Source organism: Pyxicephalus adspersus, chromosome Z, assembly GCF_032062135.1.
Source record: "Pyxicephalus adspersus chromosome Z, UCB_Pads_2.0, whole genome shotgun sequence".
Taxonomy (NCBI): domain Eukaryota; kingdom Metazoa; phylum Chordata; class Amphibia; order Anura; family Pyxicephalidae; genus Pyxicephalus; species Pyxicephalus adspersus.
Window position 1 is genome coordinate 1,296,799 of NC_092871.1, and position 12,996 is coordinate 1,309,794.

Sequence of the window (12,996 nt, forward strand, 5' to 3'; positions counted from 1 at the left end):
AAAAAGTCACATGACTCTTCTCTAGTATCTGATAGGATCGAAATATATGAGGAGCCAGAGTTGCAGATGTTTTGATAAGAAAGGTTCTGTACTTTGCACACAATTACATCTTGGCCGAGTTCCCCTTTAGGCTTTGCTCTGGGAGAGGGGTTAAGTCAACCTTCAGCTGGTTTATGACAACAATCTAGCTGAAACTCATTAAAGTCTTTTCTCTTGGAGTGACACGCATTATCAGCGGAGATTAATCTGATGCCTGTTTAGGTGAGCTCCATTTTTAAAAATGCAATAACAGAGGGCTTTGTGTCATCTGATGAAAATCAATTAGACGAACTAAGGCCACAAGGAAAACTTAACATCACTCATCGCCCCCCCCCAGCAGCCGTATGATTTGTCTTCCGAGGCTGGATGATCAGGAGCTGCAGTAATATTGTGGGGAAAATTAATTTATTTTCTATGCTGTGGCCCAGCTTCTCTCCTGCTGCGGGACCAATACACAGATTACTTTTAATCAAGGTTGATATGTCATTAATATCAACAGGCCCTTTGAAGTTTTTTTTTTGTTCTGTTCCAAAATCGGCTTTGGAATGTTTCTGGCGCTCGTTGCAGGTAAATAAAAAAAAGTTTACTCACTGCTTGGAGTCTTCGTCGATGACCAGGCACTGTAGGGAATGATGTAAACAGTAGATGCCCCCAAAAACTGCACTCATCCTGCAAAAAAAAAAAAAAAAAACGCATAAAGAGCCAATGAAATAGGACTGTATTCAGAAATTATATACAATTCTCTCTGTCTGTAATATATCACAAGGCATTCATTGCTAAAGTCAATCCTTGTTTGCAGGAAGTAGAGACCATGGTTTCCTCCTGCCTTCAGCAGGGTGACTACGCTGTACCCCCCGCAGTGAAATCAGAGAAGTATTGTCACCGAGTGAACATATAAGCAGTATTCTCCCCGGCCCATTTTAGCCCGGCACATTTTAGTAACCACCCGACTGTTTTTGGATGGTTACTGAAGAGTTGGAACACAATACGGGGGCTTCCACCCATCTACAATTTCTTCCCACCTAGCTTAAAAAAGATTCTGGGTTAGACATTGTATAAACTACAATGTAATATATTTAACCTGACTCTGCCTAACACTTTTTAGGCAGTTACAGTTGTATATTCCTTTTTTATTTTCTATTTATTTTACAGCATCACATACTAATATGATTGTGCTTTATAAATATGTTTTATAATAATAATTCCCTTTACATATTACTAATTTAGACAAAGCAATTGGAAATGTAGTTCAGGATTATTCTCTATATTCTGTGACATGATCTATAAAACTGGCCACACATCAATCTGCATTGCTTCAATATTAGTATTATTATTAATAATATTATTATAATTAGGAAGTGAGTTTTTTAGGGATAGAGAAGAGGCAGGCTTTTTTAGGGCAGAGTGTTTTTCATAAAACAAACTTTATTTCAATTGCAAGTATTCTAAAACTACACAGAGATGAGCTATACTTGTCCTAATGCTAACACAGGAGAACTAAGCTAGATAAAGGTAAGTGTACAGTACAAGTAGTTTTTAGGTTCTGTTCAGACAGCAATAGTTTGGTTTCCCGCCCAACGCGTTTCGCATAATAAGGCTTCCTTTAGGGGTTTGTTGGGGAGACAGTTAGGGCTAGCTCTATTGTTGGAACATTCTTTATATAGTTCTTCAAAGTGCACTTGGGTGATGATTCCTGGTAGTAGATTCTAAATTTATGCTCCAATAGAGGGTATCAAATGTGCCCATGTATGCAGCAGTATGTTAGCTGGAAAGCAGCGTCCACTTGGTGTGCAGTAATATGTTCATTTTATGCGGTGGGAAAGTGGTGGGCCGCAGGCTGCCGTCCAAGGGAGGTAATAAATTAAACAGGATTTATATAGCGCCAACATATTACACAGCGCTGTACAGATACAGACAGTGACACAGGAGGAGAAGAGGAATTAAATATCAAATGTTCAATAGGAAAATTTGATAAGCAATGTATTTGTCATTTATTAAACATAATTTTTTCCACAATAATTTAAAAATAATTCTCAACCTAACAGATAGTTTTCAGCAAACCTTTGTATGGTCTACTTGCTTCTATTCCATATCCGCCCCTCCTATTGTGTGATACTTTCCCCATCTCCTAGATTGTAAGCTCTTCGGGGAAAGGGTCCTGTCCTCCTCCTGTGTCACTGTCTGTATCTGTCTGTCATTTACAACCCCTATTAATTGTATAGCGCTGTATAATATGTTGACGCTTAATAAATCCTGTTTAATAATAATAAAAAATAATAATACTAATAATGACATATGAAAAGGTAGGGTGGGTGCAGTTTAATAATGTAACTGTCATAGAAAATTGCAATATTAAAAGACTATATTAAAAAAAAAAATAAAAAAAAAAAATAATAAGTTTACATGTCCTTAAACAACAGGAATATGATTTTGTCAGATTTGTCAGTGACAGTTGACCCGACGGACTGAATTTTTGAAGCTGTAAAATAACCGGATTGCCCATTGGTCTATAGGATTTCTAGGCACCCCAAAGGATTTTCAAATGTCGCCGTTAGCCAATAGAAATGTATCATTCTGCTATACTACGTGCATACCTTTCCCATCTGCAACCTCCATTTTAAAATTCCCCAGCACATTGCTGATTATAATAGAATATAAAAAAAAACTTTTTTACTTTTAAAAGAAAAATAAGTGAAACTTCACCCGTCTGCAGGCTCCCTTATCTGGGTTTCCCAATAAAGATCAGGAACCAATCAGAATGATTCATGATCATGTGACCTCTATGCTCGCTCCAATACAGTGATCACATGGCTGGAGGACAAAAATTAAACTTCAGCCTGCAGGAAAATATTGTCCCCCACAGACGACAGGGCTCATCTGCTGTGTCACCTGATTAATATAACTGTCCTATACAGTTGCATTATTAAAAGTAATAAAAAAATTAATAAAACCTAAAAAAAAAGTTTTCTTTCCCCCTTTCCTTTGATAAAGTATTATTAATACTTTATTGTTTTATATTGTGTTATTTGTTATTTATGCTTTATTTTGTCTGTTTTTTTGTAAAAACCCAATAAAAATTTATTGAAAAGAAAAATGTAAAAAGGGAGATTACTGAATGATTAAAACTCCACATACATATAATTAAAAAAAAAAAAATAAACCCTTGAGCAATTAGGACCCAGCACATGTGTTTCACTTTTGCTATCCCAACTAAAAGCTGAAATAAAAGATTAATAAATACATTGTGCATACTCTCTACAAAATAAGGAAATATGGGGCAGTTAGAGGAATACGTAAATTAGGATGGGGGATTATACTGGTAAAACGTACGTCAGACAGTACTAGAGAATGACATCTCTCTGGCTTTCATTTCACCTTAGAATCAAATTCCATCTCCTGTGCTTTGCCTGCAAATCCCTCCATAGCTCCTGACACACTACTTACCTGATACACAAATCGCTCCACAGCTCCTCCCCCACCTACTTACCTGATACACAAATCTCTCCACAGCTCCTCCCCCACCTACTTACCTGATACACAACTCCCTCCCCAGCTCCTCCCCCACCTACCTACCTGATACACAACTCCCTCCCCAGCTCCTCCCCCACCTACCTACCGGATACACAACTCCCTCCACAGCTCCTCCCCCACCTACCTACCGGATACACAACTCCCTCCACAGTTCTTATCCCTCTTACCTTTCTGCCCTGTTGGAAAAATCCCCCCCTAACCGCTCTCTTCGCTCCACCAATGACTTTCTCACTCATAACCTCTCCACACGCACGGTTCAAAGACTTTTCTAGAGCTCCTCCAACTCTCTGGAATGGTCTTCTTCATTTCTATTTGGCTTACTTAGCCCTTAAAACCCAATATTTCAACCTCACCTACCAGCCTTCTTCTGTCTCCTAAACCCTCACTACTTCCCACCATTCCATATCTCCCCTCCTATTGTGTGATACTTCCCCCACCTCCTAGATTGTAAGCTCTTCGGGCCAGGGTGCTTTCCTCCCCGTGTCTCTGTCTGTATCCGTCTGTCTATCTAACCCCTATTTAATGTACAACGCTGTGTAATATGTTGGCGCTATATACATCCTGTTTAAAAATAATAAATAATAATAATACTAATAATGACATAGGAAAGGTAGGGTGGGTGCAGTTTAATAATGTAACGGTCAATTAAAATTGTATTAATAAAAGACTATATATATATATATATATATATATATATATATAAAAAAATATATATAAAAAAAAAAAACAAAAAAAAAAAAAACATACAAAACCAAAAAAGATTACCTAAACAACTGGAATATGATTTTGTCAGATTTGTCAGTGGAGTATTGTGAAGTCAATGGACAAATGCCGACTAATTTGGTCCAAATATCAACAACCTCTTGTCATGAACGGCCTAATTCTGTGTGCTGCTAATCTTGCATGTGTCCGCCGTCCACAGAAAAATAAATTAAAAAACAAAAAACAGCAGGAAAAAACGCATTAAGTATACAAAGAAAAGCCGGTAACGAGTGCTCGTAAACAGTGCGGCGTGGATGCCGAATACAGAGATAAACCGATGTGCTGACAGCATAGAGGTGCAATGTACTAAGCACTGATTACACTGTGAACAAGCGATAGCTATCTGCATGTGACAAAAAAAAAAAAAGAAAAAAAAGACGAGACAACTTGTTATTTTTTTTGCAGAAGGGCCCAGCCATAGCCAAATTCCAGCCTGTTCCCGGAGCTCAGCCTTGCAGTCCTCAGAGATCACAATAGTCTATTCAGAGAGGACCTGACCGCAGCTGATGTACCTGCTGAAGCTTTGATGCCATTAACCCCGAACGACAGACGGTTAAAGCGCAATTCCTCACTCTAATTAACTTGCTCCTGTCACCGCCAATGAGAAAGATTTCGTGAAAGACGGGAGCGCAGTGTACTCCGATTCAACTTTGCCCCGGTGACTTCACATCATATTACGGGCGAAATTAAGAGTTGTGAAAATGTTTGCCCTGCTGGGCCGTCCCGTGCAGCCTTTAAATGCCATTTCAGCTTCTATCAGTGGCCGAATCAGCCGTTGCAATTTTTTTTTTATACAGCTGCACAACAATAGGGCCCATTAACGGGCAAATACCCTGACAGCGCACCTCATAATGATTTATGAGTTTGTGTATAATTTGATTATTCTATTAATTTTGCTGATTACTTGTTCAGCTAATACAGTGAAGGTCACTCTCAAAATAAATCTTCATTAGCTGTGGCGGAAAATAACTGCCTACAACTAGTTGTTTTCTTTAATTAAACGCTAATGTAACAGGAAAGTAAACAGGCTTGAGGCTGGGATACACAAATCCCTCCACAGTTCTTGTCCCACCTACCTTTCTGACCTGATAGAAAAATACTCCCCTAGCTGGTCTCTTTGCTCCTCCAATGACCCACTAATGACTTCCTCACTCTTAACCTCATTACACGCACGGCTCCAAGACTTTTCTAGAGCTGCCCCAACTCTCTGGAATGGTCTTCTCGTCTTATCTGGCTTGCTACTAACTTCTGCTCTATTAAAAGAGCCCTCAAAACCCAACGCTTCCCCCTCACCCACCTGTCTTCTTCTGTCTCCTAAACCCTCACTACTTCCCACCACTACATATCCCCCTCGTACCTATTGTGTGATACTTCCCCCACCTAGATTGTAAGCTCTTCGGGGCAGGGTCCTCTCCTCCTTCTGTGTCACTGTCTGTCTGTTATTTGCAACCCCTATTTAATGTACAGCACTGCGGAATATATTGGCGCTATATAAATCCTGTTTATTAATTATAATAATAATAATATTGGTCATCAGGTCGTATAAGGTCTGTCTAAGTTATTTAAAAAAAGAAACTAATTGTATAGATATAGATATAGATATATATATATATATATATATATATATATATTGTATTGGATTGACTACAAACTCCTGTATCCAATCCAATACAAAATGAATGAATAAGTTTCAATTTGAATTTCCCGCACACGCGCCGACGTCATCGCGCACGCACGCACAAGAAGCCGCCCAGCTTTTTTTTTCCTCCGCCGGCCGGCTTCTTGTTTCACAGGGCACCCGGCGTTGGAAGGAGAACGACGCGGGACGATCAGCGGGACCAGGTAAGAAGCCGTCCGGCAGAACACAAGATGCCGGCCGGCATCTTACCGGTCCCGCTGGTATAGGAGACGGCACCCGACGCTGGAGATCGACGCTGGAGGACGACGCTGGAACACGGACCCGACACTGGATGAGCACAGCGGGACCAGGTAAGTGAGATTTTAATATGGTGAGAAAAGTACGGGGTTATCGATAATTTTTTTTGCACAGAAAAGTACGGGCTTAACGGTTGGGAGGTTAATATTGGAATAGTTTACTGGGGCCAATAAATGTAATACTTCTTTTAACTTCTTGTACACAAAACAACACGACAGAGCTGATGTCCAACATGAGGCTGCCATTGACACTACATTGGTTTAGAGTCCCATTCATGCCAGCAGTCTTGCCCAGTGTAGCACCAACCAAGAACAAGGCATGCCATGGGTATGAGGGGACACATGTAACATACATGCCTTCCTAAACCAGGTGGCATTGTGCCCAATCACTGGGTTTGAGCACTGTCACATGGATGGACCATAGAACAACGGTTTATAAAATTTGTGCAGCCGCTTATCTTATGATTTGCTCCAAAGTTACAATGTATAGTTTGATCACTTAAGGACAAGAGACTGAGGAAATGTTTGCTCCTGCTTGCAGCAGACTGATGACATCATCTCAGCCTAGGGAAAGTCACTGGAGCTCATAGATGGCTTTTTAATAAAAATATTATTTCTGTATATTGTGATACGTCAAGAAATATTAGAGAATTATGAGATCTACATTGCCGTTGTCGTACAGTTTATTCGTCACGTAAAGATATCTCCATGTTACAGGTGCGCACAACTCTCTCTGAGCACGGAGAAATCTCTGCAGATGTGATATGAATTCGGGGAGATTTATTGTAAAATGAAACTGGCTTTTCCTGCAGAGAGTCCTGGAAAGAATACATACAAGGGCATGGGAGCGTCCCGTCACTTTATTAATGATGATGCTTAATGATCTGTGAATACCCAGGAAAAATTGAAGATTATTGAGTTACTTTCTCAATCTATCCATCCGTCACTGGAGAGCCGGCTCTGCCATGATAGATGGCTGCATCTCTCTGCTGTTTATCCTCCGATGAAAGTGTATCCTCTCCAGCCTTGGAGGGCTTTAATAAATCAGGCCCATTAGGAGGACCGATTGAAAAGGGGGATGAGGGATGATTTTGTTGAGTTTCATAGGTGGTGCTACACACTTTATCCTAATCAACCAAAATATTAAATCCATAAGCCTAACGATGTGTAGGACCTTCCATTGCTTCCAAAACAACTCTGATCCCTTAACATTGGAATAGTTTACTGGGGCCAATAAATGTAATACTTCTTTTAACTTCTTGTACACAAAACAACACAACAGAGCTGATGTCCAACATGAGGCTGCCATTGACACTACATTGGTTCAGAGTCCCATTCATGCCAGCAGTCTTGCCCAGTGTAGCAGCAAACAAGAAGAAGGCATGCCATGGGTATGAGGGGACACATGCAACATACATGCCTTCCTAAACCAGGTGGCATTGTGCCCAATCACTGGGTTTGAGCACTGTCACATGGATGGACCATAGAACGGTTTATGAATTTGTGCAGCTGCTTATCTTATGATTTGCTCCAAAGTTAAATGTACAGTCTGATCACTGGAGGACAAGAGACAGAGAAAATGTTTGCTCCTGCTTACAGCAGACTGATGACATCATCTCAGCCTAGGCAAAGTCACTGGAGCTCATAGATGGCTTTTTAATAAAAATATTATTTCTGTATATTGTGATACGTCAAGAAATATTAGAGAATTATAAGATCTACATTGCCGTTGTCGTACAGTTTATTCGTCACGTAAAGATATCTCCATGTTACAGGTGCGCACAACTCTGAGCACGGAGAAATCTCTGCAGATGTGATATGAATTCGGGGAGATTTAATGTAAAATGAAACTGGCTTTTCCTGCAGAGAGTCCTGGAAAGAATACATACAAGGGCATGGGAGCGTCCCGTCACTTTATTAATGATGATGCTTAATGATCTGTGAATACCCAGGAAAAATTGAAGATTATTGAGTTACTTTCTCAATCTATCCATCCGTCACTGGAGAGCCGGCTCTGCCATGATAGATGGCTGCATCTCTCTGCTGTTTATCCTCCGGTCCCACGCTTCCCGTTCTCCTTGGGGGGGGGATAGGGGCATGCCGGTGAACGTACCATGGTATCTAGCACAGACCAAGGGTCCAAACAAGAAAAACAAAACAATCCATAAAAAGCTCACTAAAAACATTTAACATGTCTTTTTATTGAATTTCCATCACTGTGTGCAAAAATCTGAAATTTCAACACAAGATGCGATCAAGGCAGAATGGAAGCGCAGAGCCTCCTGAGATATCTACGTCACAAATCCCAGGAGGCCCCTGGCTGCATTTCCCTACATTGAAGTGAAAGAAATACCAATCTCACGCAGGCGCAGGGAGATCGGCACTCTTTTTTTTTCACTTTTAGAGCCGGCCAGGTCACCCCATCCCACGCCTGCGCAGTGTGAGATCAGGTGAGGTAGTCTGAACAAGAAAGAAGACAGAAGAAGTTGGTGGTGCCCGGGACAGAAGGATTTCAGGGCGGTGCGGGACCCAACCGAGGACATCTCCAGAGTGATTTTTTTTCAAAATGTAACGATAGGTCTGCTTTAAAGGATTACTCTATAAATGCTCAGTCAGGGGTGGACGCCTCTTCCTCCTATTACCCCCTCCGTTGCAGGCAGCGGTACCGCCAGCTTTACCACAGCGGTAAAGACTGAAATGGAACCTGCAGTCTCCTGGAATTCATATGTTATATATCCCATGAGGCTGCAGCCATGCACAGAAGGAGCTTTCCCAGAATGTCAAAATACAAGAGCTGACCTTACGCATGTGCATTGCGGGATCAGGCGATATGAAAGAGAACCCGGAAGGAGATGGACAAAGATGGCAGCACCCGCTGCCATGTGCATGCCAAAAAGGAGAGGAATTCCAGGATTACGTGGGCAATACACCCTTGAAGATGAGCCCCGCAGTGGGCGTCCCGCAAACCTTAACTGACCCGGAAACCTGCGATCTGTCCATGAGCCGATTAGTGAGGACCGGTGAATATCCTCAAAAAAGAACGCCCAGATACTTGACATCCCACGGGAGCGTGTTGGGTTTGGAATCACCACTATCCTAGTCATGGCAAGCTTTCAGCGAAGTGGGTGCCGAAATGTTTGCACAGTGATCAGAAGAAAGAACGAGTTGAAGCATCCAAACCTGTTTTGGCCCATTTTGAAGTTGCACAGGACTTTTTGGCTACGTTAGTGACTGAGGATGAAACCTGGCTCCACATCTATGATCCTGAAACCAAGGAACAGTCAAAGGAATGGCGCCACAGTGGGTCCACACGGCCAAAGAAGTTCCAAACCCAGAAATCGGCCAAAAAAGTCATGGCATCCGTTTTCTGGGACAAAGACGGTATTTTGTTGGTGGACTACCTACCTCAGGGCTCTAGTATCGCCGGACAGTATTATGCTAACCCCCTGGACCAGCTGAAGGAGGCAATTAGGACGAAACGTCGTAGAAAGTTGACCAAAGGGATCCTTATTTTGCAGGACAATGCACCTGCGCACACATGCTGAGTTTTTTTTTACTATATTTTCACCTGGTGACCCTGCCAGTAATGAATCGCAATTCATAGGGTGACAACTCACTCAACTCAAGGAGGGGCAGGGTTGTTGTCACAGGACAGGAGCACATAAATAGGAGACGTACTGATGGGGCAGGATCCCGTCATAATGGGCACAGCAGTGTACAGACCCAAAAACTTTGCTCAGAGATCTTACCAATAGTCCTGAAATGGATAAAATATCGCATTTTTTCTAAACTGAAAAGAAAACAGACCTGGTGGCCACTTCTATTCCCAGCACTGATTTAGGTTTCTGAGTTAAGATAAAGCAAGAAATGTGAATTTTACATCATTAAGAATAATGCGATTTCTGGACTCAAGCTATGGTTGTCTGTGAATTCCTGACATGGGGGGGTAATTAAAGAATTTCCAGGTTGGGCGCAGCACCCCGGTGTCAGCCATAGCTGTGAAGTACAGCTCTGTTTATGCAGCAAACATTCATAATGTGGGAATGTGACTTACAAATGTCTTTGACTCATTGCCATAAATATGCATGTGCGCCATATATAACGGCAGCCTTGATGAGAACGCGCACAGCCAGCGGCTTAAGAGGTTTACATTAAAGCACAATGCGGGACGGCGGTGAGAAATCACCGGGAAGCGACACCTTATCCTGATCTCTCGCAGATAAAAGCTGTAAGATGTGATGTATCGAGGCTGCGCTAACCCCTTTACTATTCATACTAAACAATCGCCAGCCAATATTCTTCATTACAAGCTGAGCGATAAAAAGCTCGGCTGTGTCACAACGTGAACCTCCAAATATAATTCTCAGGTGAGATCCGGGAGCCGAGGTCTGCGCAGTGTCAGAAAGGCCATCCTGGCGGTGCTGTATTTACAATTTTCACCTCTCCCTGATGGACAGAAGGGACATTTAATAAGACGAGGGATAAAACGGCCGGTGGAGAGTCAGAAATCAAGGCTCTTGTGTAACCGATGGCTCTGCAAGAAGAACTCTACAACACATATACAAATATAGAGATATAGAGGGCAACAGGAGAGGGGAGTTATAAAGGAAGGAGCAGAGTTCCCCAGCAGTTTCAGGAGAGGAGATGCCCCCTCATGTTGTGTCTGTGTGATGTGAGGGGGGCAGCTAGTGAGAATACAGATGTACACACAATGGTATTATGTTCTTGTGGAATCATTCAGCAGGCCATTATCGGAAGCTCTCTGATCTCACATGACCGGCACGCTGTATGTTCTATGTTATCCCTCTCTTATTTCTCTGGTTGCTGATAAGATCTCGAGTTCACCACGTTAATATTAACAAGGATACAATATTGTTCTCGGTATCCCCAGACCGCTCACAATACGTCACTCTGAAAGAATTTCAACTTTCTGACACTGCGGAGATAAAGACTTTTCTAATAATATCTCGCACTGAGGAGAAATCTGTCAGCAACTCACACGGCTTGTCTACCAGATCAGAGGATGACAAATAAAACCCTAACAGGTCCTACAAAGGAGAACAAAACTCCAGCACTGAGGTCACAGCATAGCAGAAGATTACACTGATAATTAAAGCCCAACTCTACCCAGAAAATACGTAATATCCAATACACAGACAGGAGCTCTGTTACCGGTCAAGAAATGTGTAACATAAGGATTGTACTTGTGTGGTAACCCCGTTTGTCTTCCTACCCACCCTTGGGAATACTAGTGAGTATGCCACAATGGGGACACCCACCCACTAAATGGGTCTGCATGAACACATTCCTGGTAATATACAGTAACAGAATAATTTTTCAGCAAATGGTTTTATTTTTAAAAAGCCGTTCTTGAGGTTCAGATGACTTTGCTTAGAATAAAGCAAAACTAAAGCCCCATTCTAAAAGTTTAGGATCAGGCAGGGTTTTATTGCAGAAAAGGACACGTGATATCCCTTTTCCAATAAGAACTTTTCCTGTCTGATCGCTCACTTAAGCTGCGCATGGTACTCAGCATCTCCTTGTAATCGCCGGGACTGAATAGACTCCTGTGCAAAAGCTATGCTGGACTGGACAATCCGGGTGACCGAAATTCACAACAAAGAACAGAAGGAAGAAAATAGTGCTACCCTGTGATGGAACAGTGCATGTGAGAACAACAGGGTTTAGTTCCTCTTTAAGAGGTCTGCTACAGATAGAAGGAGGCATTTCCTCAGTCACTCAAGTGATCAGACTGCAACATTATAACTTTATAGCAAGTCACAAGATGAGAAGCTGGAGCAGGGCTGCCATTTGTTAACACAACCAAGCACAACACAAAGGTTTTACATGATTGTGCCATTGTTAAGCCAAGAAATAGATTGTGACCCTTGATGATGCCTGAAAAAAGGACAATGTTATCTTTCTAGAAGGAAATCAGATGAAGACATGTCACGGAGTGTGTTCATAAATACCTAGAAGTGTTATAGAGACACTTATAGTATACTGCACTATTTATACAATACTAAGTTCTCCTTAAGTTGCTCCTCAACCAACGCTTACTAAACGCATAACCTCTGCAGATAAATTATGTTGTTCTCACACCTATTACACCAAATGGCAATAGGGAAGATGAAGACAAAGTGAAATGCTGTGTCTATGCATAAACCCTATACTGTGGTTTGTGTAGAACTTTAAGAAATACATTGCATGCGACAATTACCAATCATTAACGAAAGGAGGGCTACGGTTAATGTTGGTGCACTTACCTGCAGAAACACTGCGGAATTTCTCCTAAGCCATACATGTGGAACAGGAATGGGGTGTTGCCGTAGCGGCCAAGACATCGCAAGAAATGCTGCGTCGCCTTCAGCCCATCTACCGTATTGGTATTTTTGGAAACCATTGCAATTGAGCATAAGACAAAGTGCTGCAAACTGGGTGTTAACCGCTTGGACTGTAAAAAATCTAAAAAGGCGGAATCCTTGTAATCTGTAAAAAATGAAAGCCGATAACATTTTCTGATTTATTATAGCTCTCACACCTCTACATCAACCCCCCCACCCCTCCAAGGGAAAATTTCACATTTATTCTACAAGTTGGTTTAATAGGTAATAGTTGTTTTCTTCTCATGTTACTTAGACATCTTAAACAGATTGAACCTCATCACAGGGTAAGAGAGACAGAGAGGGGGCGAAAGTGAGAGAGAGAGGGGGCGAAAGTGAGAGAGAG

At 41.8% G+C, this 12,996-nt stretch overlaps 1 protein-coding gene across 2 annotated transcripts in view; it reads right to left on the reverse strand.

Annotated features, from left to right (window-relative positions):
- Positions 1-12,996, reverse strand: part of CHM (CHM Rab escort protein) — a 62,337-nt gene that overhangs the window by 21,481 nt on the left and 27,860 nt on the right. For both annotated transcript variants that reach the window (XM_072429865.1, XM_072429864.1), the window contains exons 8-9: positions 12,534-12,756; positions 631-708 (exon numbers count right to left, since the gene is read on the reverse strand). In XM_072429865.1, coding sequence (XP_072285966.1) covers positions 631-708; positions 12,534-12,756 — 301 coding nt within the window. The remainder of the gene's footprint in view (positions 1-630; positions 709-12,533; positions 12,757-12,996) is intronic.